The following is an 18913-nucleotide window of genomic DNA, read 5'->3' as shown; positions in this document are numbered from 1 at the left end:
AGTTAAAAATAACTGGCTCAGTCAGGCATTCAAAGAAAGTGAAAGTTGCTCAGTCGTGTCCAATTCTTTGCAACCCCATATACTATACAGTCCATGGAATTCTCCAGGCCAGAATATTGGAGTGGGTAGCCCTTCCCTTCTCCAGGGTATCTTCCCAGCCCAGGGATCGAACCCAGGTCTCCCACACTGCAGGTGGATTCTTTACCAGTTGAGTCACCAGGGAAGCCCTCTGGCATTCAAAGCCTTTCATAATTTGAGCTTGACATAGTTCATGGCAACCTCTGTTATAGAAGGAACTTTGTATGTGCCCCTTTATGCCTGTTCTCCTGCCAGTCTCCCACTCTCCTTTAAGGGTCTGTTCAGGGCTGCTTTGCCTAGAAGCAATGTAGGGCAGTGGTAAAAACACATGTGCCTAGCATAAAGGTGTTGTATAAATGATAGTTCCCTTCCTTAATTTGATCTTCCTTGGAATGCTGCTGCTGCTGCTAAGTCGCTTCAGTCGTGTCAGACTCTGTGTGACCCCATAGACGGCAGCCCACCAGGCTCCCCCGTCCCTGGGAGTCTCCAGGCAAGAACACTGGAGTGGGTTGCCATTTCCTTCTCCAATGCATGAAAGTGAAAAGTGAAAGTGAAGTCGCTCAGTCGTGTGCGACCCTCAGCGACCCCATGGACTGCAGCCCACCAGGCTCCTCCGTCCATGGGATTTTCCAGGCAAGAGTACTGGAGTGGGGTGCCACTGCCTTCTCCGCCTTGGAATGCTACTATGTCCATTTCTATCTCATTTGGGATTCATTACTATTGCCTGGAGAATTCTAAGGACAGAGAAGCCTGGCATGGGGTTGCAAAGAGTTGGACATGACCGAGGGACTAACACTATGACTATATGATGGACTATTGCTCTGCATTGTTAGATGTGCGGAAGACTAAATGTGTAAAAACATTAAACCTGGATCACCAGTATCCAACTTGGGAAGTCTACTATATTACCATTAACTGACAAAGGGAGCATGTCGGAAGGCTCAGAGCAAAGTTCAGACAGAGGATCTGAAATAAAACTACAGAAGCAAACAGGACCCTAAACAATGAATTTGCTAACTGTTCTCATGATGTCAGAAGCACTTAAAAAGCACACAGTTGAAGTATGTTTCTTTCCCCGAGGCTGCTAGACACACTGACTATAGCCTCCTTAACCACAAGAGGTCAAAGTTCTATTTTCTATCCCTATACTTCGTAGCCTGTGTGCATGCTTTGCTGATTGGTTTCTTTTATGCTTCTACTTAAAGTTAAGACAGGCAGCAGGAAATTGTGACCAGGGGGGGTCCAGAAACTTTTCCAGCTCTGCTGCTGCTGCTGCTGTTGCTAAGTTGCTTCAGTCGTGTCCGACTCTGTGCGACCCCATAGATGACAGACCACTAGGTTCCCCCGTCCTTGGGATTCTCCAGGCAAGAACACTGGCGTGGGTTGCCATTTCCTTCTCCAATGCATGAAAGTGAAAAGTGAAAGTGAAGTCGCTCAGTCGTGTGCGACCCTCAGAGACCCCATGGACTGCAGCCTTCCAGGCTCCTCCGTCCATGGGATTTTCCAGGCAAGAGTACTACAGTGGGGTGCCATTGCCTTCTCTGTTTCCAGTTCTAGGGGGCAACAATAATGATGAACCTAGGTTCTGGGAAGAAATTCTGACCTCTTGGTTTCTACTGGCTCAGCTGCCCCAACTTTTCTTGCATTAAAACCAACTTATGCCCCACCTGATTATCTATGTTGTCCATCCCTTCCCCACCACCCACTGCTGTGTTATTTATACTATAGTGCAGCAAGCAGTTAAATCCTAGCTTAATATAACATACTGTAAAGTGATATGTCCCAAAGCCAATGGTTTAAAGGAAAGCTGGGGGAGGGGGATAAAAAGGCACTCACAGAGCTACGCAAAAATGCATTTTCAAAGAAAAATCTGGATGCATCTACATGTCCTTGAAGTCTTTCCTCCACCTGCCAAAAATTCAGTGCCTTGGATTGTGTTACCAGGCTCTACTGAAATCTGGTAGAGTAATTCACTAGTGTGCTTAGAAATTCCCTAACATATCTACTGTGGTATGGATTTCAAATCCAGTAAAACTTCATTAAATTGATACTGGGAAGCAATTTCTATGATTCAAAGCAACTGTTATTCTTCAGCTAGACACACTATTGTTCTGTAATAAATAAATTGAAAAATTCAATGATGGGTGATTTAAACCCTACTTTTTTCAGTCCTTCGCATTTTAAATTGATAGGGTTTTACAGATTTTTCCTCACTTAAAAAAATACCACTAAGAACACTATCTCTTGTTACAAGGATCTTAATGAAACATTGAAAAGGGTTTTTCTGTAAATGTTTTCCATGAGAAAAAGATAAAACACAGTGCCTTGGATTTCCTCAGCAGTGCTTTCATGAAATTACTTGATCACAAAGGAGGAAAGTGGACATTTAAAAAAAGATAATTAGAATATTTTTAACTTGTAGACCTAAGCTGTCTACAATCTTGTTTACTCTAGTCCCCAGGAAGGGTGAACCACGGTTTTGTTCATATTTTGCTAGAATATCCAAAGCTGTTGTACCAATGGCTAATCTGGTATTTTAGGATGCGGGTCATTCTAATCCATGACCATATGATAAATGAAGGGAAAAGAAAGCTCAGTGGGTTGCTGTCAGAGGTATGCTGGAACAAGTCCAGAAGAGGCTGACAGGGAGTAAGCTCTATTCTCGGTGAGAGGTGATGGGGAGAGACAAGCAGGAACAGAGGAGAAGGATGGGATCTGCTTGGCACTAGGTCTCCTGGTTTCTCTGAATGTGCATTTCAGAAGATCTGCTTGAGTTATATGGGATTTGGGGGAGGGACAACACCCATGGGAGAGGGCACACAGTGAGCCATTAATCAAAGACACCTCAATATCAGTGAAATTTATCAGATTCTTTCTAATATGATGGCTGGGACAGAGAAGTAAAGAGGTTTTATTTATTTGTTTGTATTTTTTTGGGGGGGGGGACACAGGCAAGGGACAAAAGGTTATTTTTCTCAAAGACATAAATTTGTCTGAAATCAGCCTAGTTACTAGGAGAGCAATGAGGGCTCCTCTTTCTCTCAAAGGTCCTGGAAGACGAGAATAAGAGTTTCAGTGTGTGGACAGCTGATTAGTTACCAGTATATTTTGTTAGACCTATCACATATAATGCATTTTTAGTAAGTAGAAAATGTCTTCAGTGTGCACACATAAATTAGCCTTCACGATCTACAAGAATTCATGCAGAACACAATATATTTACAAAAACAGAATGGAAAAGTCAGAAACTTCTAGTCTATATGTACTGTTCTCACCTACACTTTTACACATAATTCATACCTAATGGAAAAGAGAAGTAAAATAGATGGTCCCTGCCTGTAAGAAATTTACAACCTAGTTTGAGAGACAAGTATAACATATATAATTAGGAAAAATCTAAGGCAGGATATAAACCAAGGACTGGACTGTCTGCTACTGACAAGGGATATAATAGATGCTGGGAAATAGGAGTGATTACTGTAGTCTGGAATGTTCAGAGAAAGTTCATGGAGAAAGTAAGATGGAGACCTTGAAAATCAGGTAGGGTCTGGCCATTTAGTGATTACTGAATTGTAACTGGCATGGTAGAACAAAACAGCTTTCTTGTTGGGGAGTCGAAATAACTAAGTATAGATCTGTAGAGAGGAGCCAGATGATAGGAAGTCTGGAAAGCTGAGCAGAAGACTTCAGGTCTGGTGTTGGTGGTATTTGTGTGGGTGTTTTGGGGTGGGGGTGGGAGGCTGGATTTCAATAGAAAAACTGTAGGTTATACCAAGCAGGAGTGAGAAGAGATAATGACAGTGTTTTCATGTAATTAGCCTAGCACTGTTTTGCAGAATGAACTGCCCATATATACATCATAACACCTTTGATGAAGGAGTTCAAAATATACTCCACAGATGATAGTTAATTCATCCTAATAACATCTCATTGAGGCAAAGGAAACACAGCTTTTATTATTCCCCATTTTGTAGATGATGTGCTCAAGGTCACTGAATAAATGAAAGGCAGAATAAAAAAAAAACCACAGTATCACAATATTCAATGGTTCCTTGGTACCAGCTAAATTATATTCTCTTATTTGCTATGACTCAGGCAATGGAGGTACATGATGGACCTTTGTCCTCTTGTGCCATTTTAGACCCTCCTTAGTGTTCAAGGCACATGTCCTACCATGAGCAATTCCTGTTTACTCTCTGTTCAGCCCCAGCCTGCTTACCCCATACTTTGCAACTACCTCCAACTCTCCCAGCTAAGAACTGTCTTTGACCATTCTGATTCAGCTGGTCTTCTCCCATCATCAGCAACATATTCAACATCTCTGTATCAATCACCTACCAACCAAGACAATGGTTTGGGTTTACGTATTAGTGCAAGCACTGCTTTCTATCTCAAATTACAAAGCTGATTAGTCCCTTCAGAAGGTGGAAGGAAGGTAAGAAACCTACATACTAGATTCTGACACCAAGCTGAATTCCTTCTCCAATTTAGGTTTCATGATAAGAGTAAAATAAAGAATTCCTCCCCCACCCCCAGTTAACTCCTTCCTGATCCTGACGCATTTTCTCATCCCCAAATGCATCTTAAGTCACCATTCCTTTTCTTACAGTCCTCCACCTTACCTTCCTGCCTCATGAGGGCCCTTACTCCAACATGCTCTCTGACATTATGACCTCTCCCTCCTTCGTGGCCCCCATCCTTCTGCTTCAATTAAAGAAACCGGCCAAAAGTAAATGCTCAGTAAATGTCTGATGAATGACTAAGGCTCCAGATCTATATCTTCAAGCATTCGCTGGACATTTTTTAAAACTGGCTTTACTGAGGCGTGTTGATATACAAAAAAATTGTACATATTTAATGTATACAATTTGATGGGTTTGCACATATACATACACCTTTGAAACCATCTCCACAGTCAAGGTAACAGACATACAGCTCTACATTTTTGTCATCCTGCTGTTACCTCAAACTTCACAAGCCTACAACAGAAATCATTAATATTCTACCAGATCTGGCTCTTCTCCCTGACTTTCCAGCTTTTTCTTGGATGTATCATAATTGTTCCAGTTCCCCATATTCGACATCACAATGGCTTCGATGCTTTCTTCTGTAACTGGCTAATTTTAAGTCTAGTAATTATATTTTCTACCTCATAGTACAAGGCATATGGAAGGCAATCAATGTAAGGTCCATTGCATCTGTACAGATATGACTGCCTCATTGAAGTAGCCTCAGTTGATAAAACTACCTGAAGTCTTTCAATCCTCCACGTAATCTATTCATCCAATCTTAAGATTTCTCTTCCTATATATAACTTTGTGCATTAAGCCTTCCTTACTTAACAATAGCGGCTAGTCCGAAGGCCAAACCCTTCCCCAGCATTCAAGAACTGCCACAATCTGGACCCAATCAAGTCTTCTAATCTTACCTCCTACTATTTCTCTATTGCAATTCTTCATCATAGTCCAAGTGATTTTTATCCCATGACCAAGACTGCGTGCATACACACACTTGCTCAGGGTATTTCCCTGCTTGGAAATACCCTTCCAATATGGACCCTAACAATCTTTTGGGGGCAAGACTTCAACTGTTCCAGTCAAAACCCTCTATTACAGAGTAAGTATCCTAGATTTTGCATTATTTCATGTTTCATGTACTAGATTTAATTCCCCAACAACATTTTAAGATCTTTAAGGGCAGACATTATGTAGTATACTTCTGTATCCTTCCCAGAACCCAGTAACTAGGTTCACCAATGCAAGGAAAGGTTTTCCACCTCTTAGATAAAAGTCTTCAATAATGTGTTCATTAAGCCTTAACCTTCATTTCCATCTCACATCTCAAATAACAAACGTTTAAAAACTGTACCACCTTGATCATATTTAAAGATACATGAAGGCTAATGTTTAAATTCTTTAGCAGGAAGTTTAAAAAAATTCTTTCACAAGAGGCATAACATAACAACAGTTAGTACTCTAATTCAACATTTAACTTCATTCTCTCACCCACACTTTATGAAAGATTTAACACCCAATTTAGAACACTTGTGTTCATAAATACTCATGCAGTTTCTAAGGAGAAATATCTTAAACTTAAGTATGATTTACAACTGTGAACTTCAAAGAAAAAACATGTTTTAAATCATTAGAGAGTAAATATTTGAGTGGAAAGAAACAGGTTTGTTGGTTATTTTGTTTAAGTTGTGCTTTAAATATTTTTCAAGAGTTCAGCTCCTGGTATGGAAAATTCCTTTAGCGATATACTACAAAAGCAAGCACAAATTAAGCATCAAAAAATTCATATCCTTCACATTGGTGTAATATGGCAAACATTTCATTTCCACAATATTAAGAAATATTAACAATATGAGTCTGAATAACTAATTCATAAGGAAGGGTTTTAACTGGACCAAATCCTGGGTTTTCTTTCGTCACTCCAAGTTTCTTTTCTATTTTAAACTAGAGGCAACAGAAATTTCTTTGTTTGAACATCAGGAATGCTGGAAGTCTTAAGTGATAGAACAGGTAGCTCGACTTCACGTCTCTCCTCAGGGGGAGAAAAACACTGCGGATAAAGTAATTTTGTTTTTATTTCTGGAAAAATCATTTTTCCATCAATCTTCATAATTCCCTAAAATAAACTGTTAAAAAGTTACTGGCCGGTCAACCACTTCACCCTGATTTGTGGAAAGACTATACATTAATTTCAGGAACACATGGCTAACTCAAGTTTTCTCACTACTGTGAAGATCTAAAAGTTGCTCCTAACTCTTGCAGAAAACTCGAGGAAAATTTTACAAGCTCGTGATCTATTCCTGCATCTCATCTTCACTACTTTTAAACAAAAGAATAGTCACAGTAGTCTAGGCACAAGAGTCACACTGCAAATCATCAAATTTGTTTTTAGGATACCCCATAATTTTAACTGTGGAAAACTTTTTTGTTGTCCCAAATGCTTAAGAACCACATCTACAGAGAGCATGGAAATAAGAAGGTAAGAATTTACCATTTCATTCAGACAGAGACAGTGACAAGTATTCCTCTCTTCTTTGCAAATGTTGAGATGACTGCCCTTCCCAAAGCCATCACAACTTTGGGTAGGAATAAAATGAAAGGCAGAATTTATCATTTAAAATATGAGACTCACATTCTAACCCACCTTAATGAAGATTTTTAAAAATTTAAAAATTCAAAAGATAGGGAAATCAGATAATGAAACAAAGCAAGGAGCCATAAGAAATACTGAACAGTAAGGAGTTCCTAAACCCTAAACCATGTAAATCAAATAAAGACAAATCAAATAAGGACCAGAAACCATATAAATCAAATAAAGTCAAGACAAATGCAATAAAGACCAGAAACCATTTTCTCCACAGCACGCAGGGTTCCCCAGAACCAAACTTGATCGGGAGGTGCTCACTCTGCTGACGCACGCACGCAGGCAGCGCGTGCACACAATGGAGCGAGCGAGCAGTACTGAGACAGAGACGAACTTCACATGCGGACTGCTCTACTCCCCGAAGGAAAGGAGAGCACGGTGGGAAAGTTTTTCCCACTTTCTTCCACATCAGACAGAGCAAAACTGTAGTTGATAAGGCAAACTACTAATTCTCTGGATATAATCGAAGGCAGAACTGAATGAATGGGGTGAGGGGCAGTGGCTGGGGGGAAGGAGAGAGGGAAGGAGAGGGTGGCGTGAGAAGAAGGAAGTTTGAGGCATTTTGTAAAGCTTGAATGGATTAACCTTTTAAAAGGCCCTAATGTCTCGCATTTCCCTTTTGCTTCCTTTCCTTTTCTTTTTTTTTAAATTAACTACACATCGATTTCCTGGGACTCAACCCAGACTTGTCCTATATTTAGCTGAAAGGCCTGGTACTTAGGACACACAGGAGTCCTAGGTTAGATATATGTCCGATACAAACAGTCCTTTTGGGGGAAAGCATTTTAAAAATCACTTTTTTCGTGTGATCATGCATCAAATATGACCAACTGTTTTTTTTTTAAAGATGAATTCCATGCATTATTTAGTAAATTGAGGCCCCAGTCCATGGCGCTTTGATTTCTACTAGCAACATAAGCTATTTACTAAACATTTTTTCTGAACTTAGAAAACGTTTGCTTTCACATTTTTAGAAGATAATGAGGCTTAAGTGTTTCTAGTCTTTTACCTATTCATAAGTGGGGGTGTTTAGGCTGTCTAGCAAAGGAAAAAAATAAAACGTGAAAGCTTAAAAGCTACTCAACTTGGATAACATTTAGTAGATAGCTTGAAATGCACCGATTTAAAAACCCAACAATGCATAAAGTTTGTGGACATAGCTTGTTTCTTCTTTAATAAAATGAAAATGTAAGGGGGGAGGGCTGGTAAGATGTAAAAGATAAACAGTTAGGTCCCAGGCCGTAATATCTTGTCGTCGAGGACAAAAAGCTTTGCAACGACCACACTGCCACAGCCCTCCGGTGGGAAAGGCAGGGGGCGGGGGCGGGAGAGTCATCACCTCGGCTGCTCTAACTTAGGACCCTGCGTTTCTCACACCCCACTACGGGCTGGGCCCAGTGGGGGGAGCGAGACATAACTTGGCCCCAAAGCAGCAGCCCCAAAAGGGGAAAAAAGTCACCTCGCTCTTTGCTCTACGCACACAGGAAGAGCCCAATTCAAAGCCGCCACCACCGACACCCCCTTGCCTTGCTCTGCCCCAACTTGTGTCGTGTGTGTGTGTGTGTGTGTAAGCACCACTTGCGTTTTACCCCACGAATTCCGAGACACCTCCATCTCTCCCAAGTGAAGTGCTTCCATTCCCACCCCCACAAGCGCACCAGCTCAGCCGGCGCAGGTGTCCCGCCCCTGCCTATTTTAACGCCCCCCCTCAGCCCCCGGCATCCCCAACGAGCCGCGCGCCCCAGTCCCTCCTCGCCCGGCCGGCGCACTGCACCGCCTAGCTTACACGCCGGGAAACACCGAGAGCTCTCTGTCCGGGTCACCTGGCCGGAGCGCCTGGCCCGGCTTCGGTCGGGGAAGCCCCGGGCCGCCTCTCGTCGCCGGCGCCCAGCGCGGAGCGCGCCCCGAGCTCCCGGGCAGTCACGTGGACGGCGGGGGCGGCCCGGGCGTCCTCACCTGCATCCCGGGCACTTGGACCGCCACCGGTGAGTGGGCCATGAAGGCGAAAGCAGCTCCGCGCGGCTTCGGCGGCGGCGGCGCCTCGGGCTCCGACTGGCTCCTCCTCCGGGGGTAGGTCGGCGGCCCTCTCAGGCTTTTCGACCCGGGCCTGGAAGGACACACACGAGTTGGGTGACCGGGCGGGGGGCGCGCGCGGCCCGGGGCCGGGAGGTGGGCGGTCCGCCGCGAGGCTCCCCGGGACTCAGTCTACCTTTCTGGCGCCCGCCCGCCGCTCTGGCCGCCGCCTCCGCTGCCGCTGCTGTTGCTCCTGAGGGCCGGACGCCGTGTGTGGCAGTGGCCGGGACCTGAGCTCCAGTGATGCCGCTCGTCTGCGCCTCGCCGCTTTAGGAAGAGGAGGTGGAGGCACCCCAGCCACCCGCCCGCTCGCCGGGCCCGGGAGGCGGTTGGGGGCGGTTCCGCCGCTGGCCCTGCCCCCGCCCCGCCGCCGGGCGGTGTCAGGAGAGCTAGGACTGCGCTGGGAAGGGGCTCGGCTGGGGCTCCTGGAGCCCGAGAAGAGGGAGGCTTTCTTGGCCCACTGAGAGGAGAGCTCGGGGACTGGGGGGCATGGAGCACGCCTCGGCCTGGAGAGAGAAGGGAAGAGTTCGGGTGACCCGCGGGGTCCGAGGGCGTCCCGGACGCGGCCACGTTGCAGGCAGGCTTGCGAGGGCACGGGCGGCGCAGCCTCGGAGAAGTGTTGAGTTGAAACTTGGCGGGTGTCGGAATTTCTTCTCGAGTCCTCGACGTGGTCGAGGGCGGGGGCACAGACAGCCGCCGAGTCCGAGTCGGCCGACCCCTGCTCTCTCCCGCGGTCCTGTGTCCCCAGCTGGGGCCGCGCCGCTGGGCGGGGTCCGTGGCCGCTCTCCTCTTTCCGGATTCCCCGCCCCCCGTCAGGCTTCAGGTGCCTTAGAACTGGGGTTACCCCTACCTCTTGGGCTACCGGTTGGGCGGTTGTGGGGGAGGGCGACCAGACTGGGGCTTCTCCTCATCACAAGCACGTGTAAGAGACGGAAGTTGGAAAACAGATGGCACCTCGGCAGAAAAATGAATGAGGAAATAGAGGCCTGGGAAATGAGATTGGGTCATTCGCAGGACATATTATTGAATTCAGCATACAGAGCAGTGGTTTCGGCAAGTCCCTGCCTCCACCCCATTTGAAGTTCCACTCCAGCAGGGAGGCAGACTCTTCGGAGAGTAACCTAACAGTAACGAGATTAATAATAATAATAATAATAATAATAATAACAATTGCAGTCATCTCATTAGGAAGGCACCTTTGGGAAATCACAAGTGCCAGTTTAAAATGAGGATGGAGTTCCCTAACTTGCAGGTTATTGTAGGGCTGTACCCACCATGGTGTTGGGGCTCTGGCCGACGAGAAATGTTTGTCTTGTTCCTTTTGAATCTGTCTCAAAAGATAGCATATCATTGTTATCAATATATTTAGCTATCATTAATGAATTCCATTTTCTTTCTGTCAGGGACCGCTAAGTGCTATATATATATGTGTGTGTGTGTGTCTTACCTTATTGAATCTTTACAAGGGCCCTCTGAGGTCATATTACCTTTTTTCCATTTTACTGAAATGCAAAAAAAGGCTCAGTGAGCTTGAATAACTTGACCCAAATATCACATAATTAAGAAGTGGGAGGGCTGGGAATTCAAACTCAGGTCCTTTTGACTTTTAAGATCTGCTGTCTTAACAACTGTCAAGTATACAAAACAGTATCCTTAACTATAAGTCACAATGCCATACATCACATCCCCAGAATGTAACAATCTTTTAATTGGAAATTTAATCCCTTTGACCACCTTCACCTGTTTCCCACATCACCCTCCCCTGGCAACCACCAATCTACCCTCTGTTTCTGTAAGTTTGGTGTTTTTTTAGATTCCCTGTATAAGTGAGATCATACAGTAGTTGTCTTTCTCTGTCTGACATTTCACTTAGCATAACGCCCTCAAAGTCCATCCACATTGTCACAAATGGCAGGATTTCCTTTTATAGCCAAATAATATTCCTTTGCATGTATATACAGCACACTGTCTTTATCCATTCAGATGATAAAGGATATCCTCAATTCCAGGCCCTCAGTACTTCCAACCTGATGATAGGCCTCAATCCAGTCTGGATTTCCCACCAGTCCGGTTCACTCTTAATGCCAGCCTGACCAGAAACCCACAGTGCCATGTAAACTTCAGTGTCCATAGCAGTTGCCTGGGATTCTTTCTAAAGTGCAGATTTTGATTTAGCAAGCTTGTAGTGCGTCCAAGATTCTGCATTGCTAACCGGTCCCTGGGTGGTACGATAATGCTGATTCTTAGAGCACATCTTGAGTAGCAAGGGTCTGAATCAAGCTCCATCATTTAAGGCTCATCTCATGTCCCATCCCCACTGATTCTTCCGCATTGCTGCAAGTCTTCCTTCAGACTCTTCCTATTGCATGTTGGTGGGAGCAGCACTCACATTGTAGTTCTTTTCTCTTATGCATTTCATTTGCTTCTCTTACATAAGAATTATTTGGATAGAATGTCAGCTTTTTGAGGGCAAGATTTTTGTTGGTTATGTTCATTGCTGTATCCTCAGAGCCTAGAACAATGTTTGGCACACAGGAAACCCTCAGTAGATATATACTGAATGAATGAATGGATGGATTTCCTTTCAATTCTTCACTGAGTTTGGTATAGTGCTAGTTGGTATAGTGTTTTATTGATAGCCTGGTTCAACTCTTTCATTTTTCTGTCTCCTAAATTCTTTTCTGTTACTTTAATTTCACAACTACTTAAAAGGGCAAGTTGTATAATTTTAATAAATAATGTAAACATATCTAAGAAGTGACTTTTCCTGACATGATTTTGTGCTAGAGTTATGTAAACATGTGGAAGACTGAATGCTACATTTTGAGACCTGAACTATCGAGGCATTTCCTTAAAAACACTGTGTTTGAGATCTTGCTGAAGTTTCTACCTTTCTCTAGCTTTTGTGCTATTAAATAAACTATGTGTTGTTATTATTATTGATAGAGATCTCTTGGGTTTTTACATGGAGTTACTTGTAATTACTTTGGCCACCTTATGCGAAGAGTTGACTCATTGGAAAAGACCCTGATGCTGGGAGGGATTGGGGGCAGGAGGAGAAGGGGATGACAGAGGATGAGATGGCTGGATGGCATCACTGACTCGATGGACGTGAGTCTGAGTGAACTCCGGGAGTTGGTGATGGACAGGGAGGCCTGGCAGGCTGCGATCCATGGGGTTGCAAAGAGTCGGACACGGCTGAGGGACTGAACTGAATTTGTAATTTGCTTATGCTTTTTCATGTGTCTATTTCTTAATTTAAATAAAATGACAAGAAACTCAAGGATGCTTTTGTTATCCCCCACACAAAAGGGCACTTGAATATTTTTACTCCAAAATGTCAGCCTAAAGTCTGATAATATATTACAATGTGTTCCCACAGCTTGAAGGGAGATACCATATCTTATGTTCTGAGTAGCCCCAGAGGGTGTGACATAGTGTCTGAGATCAGATTTGGTACTTGCTTGATTGATGTGACCTGAGTGGCTATGAATACTTAATAGCCATATAAATAAAGTAAAATTATATACTAATTATATGCTTAATTATATATTAAGCAAAGTCAGTGAATTCCAAGTTAGACTGTGTCCTTGAGCCCAACAGAAGTTAATAATTAAAATTAACAACCTGTGGCCTCAGTTTCTTGACATTTGTCATGCCCCCAATATTAAATACTTGGCTTTTCCTATGTTTATAAATATTTACTGAGTGGATTGGGCCCATAGCTAAAGTGCAGATAGACAAAAGTGGCCAAACTTTAATGTAGGCAATAATGGGGTCATGCATTAGGACCATGGTTCTCAACCAGGGGAAGATTTGCTTCCTGGAGACATTTTTGGTTGTCAGAAATTAGGGGGTGGGAAGGGCGCTACTGGTAGCAGGTAGGGGTCAGAGACAGTCGTGCCCGACTCATTGCGACCCCATGGACTACAGCCCACCAGGCTCCTCTGTCCATGAGATTTTCCAGGCAAGGATACTGGATTGGGCTGCCATTTCCTTCTCTAGGGGATCTTTCCAACCCAGGGATCCAACCCAGGTCTCCTGCACTGCAGGCAGATTCTTTACTGACTGAGCTACAAGGGAAGCCCAGTCTGATGCACAGGGCTGCTCTTAAAACTCAGGATTAGCCAGCCCTAAACGTCAGTGGTGGAGAAGGCAATGGCACCCCACTCCAGTACTCTTGCCTGGAGGATCCCATGGATGGAGGAGCCTGGTGGGCTGCAGTCCATGGGGTCGCTAAGAGTCAGACACGACTGAGCCACTTCACTTTCACTTTTCACTTTTATGCACTGGAGAAGGAAATGGCAACCCACTCCAGTGTTCTTGCCTGGAGAATCTCAGGGACGGCAGAGCCTGGTGGGCTGCCGTCCATGGGGTCGCACAGAGTCGGACACGACTGAAGCGACTTAGCAGCAGCAGCAGCAGCAGCAGCAAACGTCAGTGGTGCCTGCGTTTGAAACACCATGTTCTATACTCTTTGCATTAGGGGTTACTAACCAGGTAACAGACCTAAGAATCCCTATTCCCTGAATATTTCAGTTCAGTGTGGTGGGTGGGGTTAAAACAAACAAATAATCCCACAGGATACTGGGCCACATCAAGGGAGTACTGGAAACAAAGCAGTATTTTTAAGCTACCTTTGTATAAACTATAAATCATCTGCCACCAACGAGTGACTACTACTTAATGAAAACTACTATTGAACAGAAAATAACTTTAGGAAAAATTTAATGATTTGTTTTAAAAATTTTATCATGGGCATGTTCTAATGTACAAGGCATTACCTGGGAGCCTTCAAATATATTACCTCATTGAGATAAATTTGACCTCTTACACCACTTTATCAAATTTAAAGGTAGGGTTTCATATCGTGGACCATCACATTTTGAGACTAATGACTACCTTAAAATGGATAAAGTTCATATGTGTCTGAAGTGAAGAGAAGTTGATACAAGTATCTGAATTTCTTTCAATTATCGGAGTATTTGAAACTACAGAAAATTATCTGGGTAATTCTAGAACCTCGCCATCCAGTGATAGGAATATTTTGATGTAAGATACTAGACTTTATTAATATTTGGAAATATACCATTCACGGGTTCTTTTTCTTTTTCTTTTTGTGTACGTGACACTGTAACTCTCTTTACTCTCTGTGGGTATCAAATTGGAAACCACAAAATAATAATAGTTCTTGCAGATGTTGTAGGCTCACTATTGTTCCAGCAAAGCATCCCAATGAAAAACATATTGAATCAATTCTTGGTCAAGGAGAATTAAACCTGTGTAATTGCTTAATGCTCCTGAATAACCTTGCACTTTTGGGGGCTCACACAGTACTCTGCCATAGTAATAGCACAGCTGACTTTTCTTGCTAGCTTTACTTCCTGATGCTACTGAGGGGAGTAGAGCAACAGAGGAGGTGGGTGGAAGCAGATGCTGTTTAAGCGGTTTCCTGCTTAGAACATTTCTTTACATATACGCTTCGAAATATTTGCATTTAGATATGAAAAGAATTGAGCTCATTACTTCTTGCCTTTACCAGTTGGTTCCAAAACTGAGAGGTAGACCTGGCCTGAACATTTTATTCACATGTAGAGATAGAAGTCGAAAGATAGAAGGATAAGAAATAACTTCCTGGTTCCAGTTTGGCTGCCTGCCTAAACTCACACGGTCTCATTGTTGATCATCAGAGGCCTTGGATCCAAGGTGAAAGGCCTCAGAAGTTTGCCAGCCTTCACTCACGGTCTCCTCAATGACGACAGACCGCTGCTCGCTGTACCACTCATCCTAAAATTGTGTTTTGTATTGCTATAGGGTACATGAGGAGACTGGGGAATTTCTTAGAAGAGATTCTTTGGGAGACTAGGCTCTTTGTAATGAAGTCAGGTAGCTTCTTTGTACTCTCCAGAGTGCATATTTTAGTCACAGGAGAACCATTCATGGGTTACCATGAAACGATGCTAGACAACCAATTTGGGTGATACATTCCCCCTTGGAATTAACTTTTTTTGAAATGAATTGACCACTTGTTCTTTAATTTGTAGGCTTCTTGAGAAAACAGTTCTAGTCAAAGGTGGCAGTTAAAAACAGGAAAAAAAAACTGGCAGTTGAGACCGAATAGGAAGTGACTATGCCATCAGCTCGCGCTGAGGAAAAGGAAGTTGTCGCCAGGACCTCTAAGAAAGGCAGCTGTGTAAAAATTACCCTTCAACTTGCTCACTGAGGTTCTGTCACCCTGCGGTAGAAGCTGCCATGGTTTTATTGCTTCTGTACTCAGAGAACATGAACAGAACTGGAGCAGAGCAGGCAGTCTTTACAGGACCGTTATCAGGGACTACCAGTAATTTCTGGGGCAGAAACTCAGCATTGTAGACAAGCAAAGCTCCCACTCTACTCATTTGTTTTTCTGTACCAAATCGATATTTTAAGATTAGTTAGAATTTAGTATGTTCCACCATGAGGCGCATTACAAGAGTGCAACTATAGACTGCAACAGGGGATTTTCACTGAGAAATGGAAGATGGAAATTGTTTTTTATATACTTGCACTTGGGCCCCAGAGCCAGTCTAGGCTACACCACCTTTCCCTTTCTCCTTTCTCTTCTGTTCCCTTCTTTGCTTTCTCACATACTTCTTGAGCACAGTGCCAGTAACTGTGCTAAGTGCTTGGAGTAGAAAGAAATGCAGAGTTTGCTTTCTTTCAAGGCATACCACACACGCACACACAAAAGACAAGGAACACTCAGTAACCTTTAAAAAATGTGAAAAGTACTTTAAAAATAAAATTTAAAAAAACCAAGGAGCACTCAAAGTGATACAGAATGATAGTAGCAAGTAATTTCAAAAAGGTTACAGCAACAGGCACCAGAGGGCAATTCATTTTATTTGTGTGGATCCTGGAAGGCTTCTCAAAAAAGGTGATATTTGCACTTTGCCTTGAAAAATGGATAGGAGGTAGCTAGGTAGAGAAATGGGGAAAGGGAGTGGAGAAGAAAGAGCATTCCAGATAGAAGGAACAGCATGAGCAAATGCCAGAGCGAGGTGTGTGTTCCCTTCACCTGGTGACCTAGTTACGTTACAGATACTGTGCTCCATTTGTATAGATTCTGATTTTGTAGGTCTGGGATGAAGAAAGGGTATTTGTATTTTATTAAAAAAAAATACTCCCCAGGTAAGATTATGATATGTCCTCTTGGTTATAAACCACTAGCTCAGAGGAATGACAAGCTCTCTTTGAGGACGATCTGGTAGTTTGGTTTAACAAGCAGAGGCCTGTTAAATGAGACAGCCCAGCAATGAGGTTGGAAGAAGAGTGAGGGGCAGACTGTGAGCCTCGTCTGCCATGCCAAAAACTTGAGACTTGATCCCGTAGGCTCCTAGGAGCACTGAGTGGTTTCAAGGAAGAGGGGAATTTGCTCCAGATTTGTATTTTCAAGAAAAAAAAAAAATAACCACGCTTTATTTAGTATATATAGGATAAATTGGATATAGGAGACATTGGAAGCAGAGGGACCTATTAGTCTATTAGGAAGCCATTGTAAAAATACAGGAGAAGGATTAAACTAAATTAATGGCTGTGAGAGTGAAGAGGAGGGGATAGATTCCAGAAGCAATTTGGAGGTGACACCAACAGCATTTGGTTGATTGGAGGTAGACAAGACCAGAGGGAGAATTTTAAAATGCCAGAGACATCAAGCTTAGGGAAATGGGTAAATGTTGATGCCTGGAACTGGGCCAGGGCATCTAGCAGGAGGACCAGGTTTGAAGGAAAGATAAGGAGTTTAGTTTGGGGACACTGAATTTAAGGTGCCTGTATGACGTCTAAGTGGAGATGTCTAGAAGGCAGTTGAAAATAACAAGAGGTCAGATTGCAAATACACATCTGAGAATTGCAAAGAGAAATGCTTTGTAACCTCATGGCAAGAAGTCAATACAGGGCATAAAAAATAGAAATCAAGTTGGGACTGTTCACTTCCTATATAGAAAATCACTTCTTGAATAATTATTCTATGTTTTGGTCCAGTCAAATGCTGTCATGCCTACAGACATAATATCTATCTGCAAAAACTATACACTTTTCTTCAAAGTAATGATAGTTAATCTCATGTCCATAAGATGATATTACTAAATACTTCTGCTGTGTCCCTGCATACATAGATTACCCTTTGAATGCATGATAGTGACAATAAAGAAAGGAATGAGCAAAGGACAGAAATGATGTGAAGAGATCTGAATGCTATGTTGCCAAGTTTTCTGGGATGGTGTTCTTGCATGCAACTGTAAAATAGATTATTGTGCGCCAGAACAGTTTGTATTATATTTCCCCTCCTACACTCAAAAGAAAATGAGGTGGGAGATGACATGCATGCCTGGTTTCATGGAGCCAAGTTAGTGTCTTCTACAATGAAAAGAAAAACAGGAACAATTTATTGCAATCTAAAGCACAGATTACTGGCAAAATCATGATGTTTGCCTGCTGTGAAAGTGCACAGCAACTTTAGTTAATATGTCTTCAATTTTTCAGAATCATTCATACCATTCTGGTTCTTCCATTTTTTCTGTGCTATCGACCTTTTATGAAACTTCACACATCCCTATAGTTTACCATATGTGAAGGTAAGCATTCAAGTGGCCAAATGCCAACTTGAAATTAACACAGATAAATCATGCTTTTCGTATAAATTGTGAAAATAGTGGTAGACATTTACAATCTGAGATCATGAAAGCAGATACAAATAGATTGCATTTTAAATATTTTGTACAATGCATTTTATTATGCGTTTGGGTTTTTCTCAGGTGTTACAAGAAACTGAAATATACCAGCTCTTAAATTTTAAAGTAACTTTTGCATCAACAGTATACAGAATCCTTCTATGCAAATATAGAGAAATGAGTGCTTAATATGTTGTGAAGGATGGATTTACTTCATGAAACATATGCTAAAAAGAGATTATTTTTTTCTTTTTTTACCAGACTCTCAAAACATAAAAGGTTACTGCTGTATGGAAAGGTCATTAGTATGAACAATAACAGAAGAAACTGTGTCTGGGTTGTAAAATACTGGGCTATTTATTGAATATGTTTCCTAGTTAAGAAAAGAGTAAGGTATTCAGTGTGAGTATGCATAACAATACACTTCAGGATCACTCTTCTACTTTGGTTCTGGACATAGTAAATTATGTATAAAGTAGTTCTTTCATTGTCCTTTTTAAAGCAAGAAGCTCAAGTCAAACTTGTATTAATGTAAATAGAGGAATCAAAGCTATTATTTATATAGTGCTTACTCTGTGTCAGGAATGGTTGCAATTAACATTTATCCTCACCACAATCCATGAGCTAGGTACTACTATCATAATATCGTTCCCATTTTACAGTTGATGAAACTGAGGCACAGAGAGATTAAGTATCTCATCCAAGGTAGGGTTGCCAGATAAATTACAGGATGCCCAATTGAATTTAAATTTCAATAAGCAATGAATAATTCTAGATGAGACATATACTTTTAAAATATTATTTTCTGAAATTCAGATTCGACTGACTGTCCGGCATTTTTATTTGCTAAATCTGACAACCCTACAAGTAAAGGTCGTATAGTTATTTAGAAG

General features: G+C 42.6%; 1 protein-coding gene across 1 annotated transcript in view; it reads right to left on the bottom strand.

Moving 5' to 3' along the window:
• Positions 1-9610, bottom strand: part of STK26 (serine/threonine kinase 26) — a 67147-nt gene extending 57537 nt beyond the window's left edge. Inside the window, exons 1-2 of the mRNA XM_055563770.1 lie at positions 9446-9610; positions 9193-9343 (exon numbers count right to left, since the gene is read on the bottom strand). Of these exons, the coding sequence (XP_055419745.1) occupies positions 9193-9234 (42 nt within the window). The 5' untranslated portion in view covers positions 9235-9343; positions 9446-9610. The remainder of the gene's footprint in view (positions 1-9192; positions 9344-9445) is intronic.
• Positions 9611-18913: the final 9303 nt, after the last annotated feature.

This window comes from Bubalus kerabau, chromosome X (assembly GCF_029407905.1).
Source record: "Bubalus kerabau isolate K-KA32 ecotype Philippines breed swamp buffalo chromosome X, PCC_UOA_SB_1v2, whole genome shotgun sequence".
NCBI lineage: Eukaryota > Metazoa > Chordata > Mammalia > Artiodactyla > Bovidae > Bubalus > Bubalus kerabau.
Note: the sequence above shows the minus strand (reverse complement) of the source record. Positions and strands in the feature narration are given on the sequence as shown.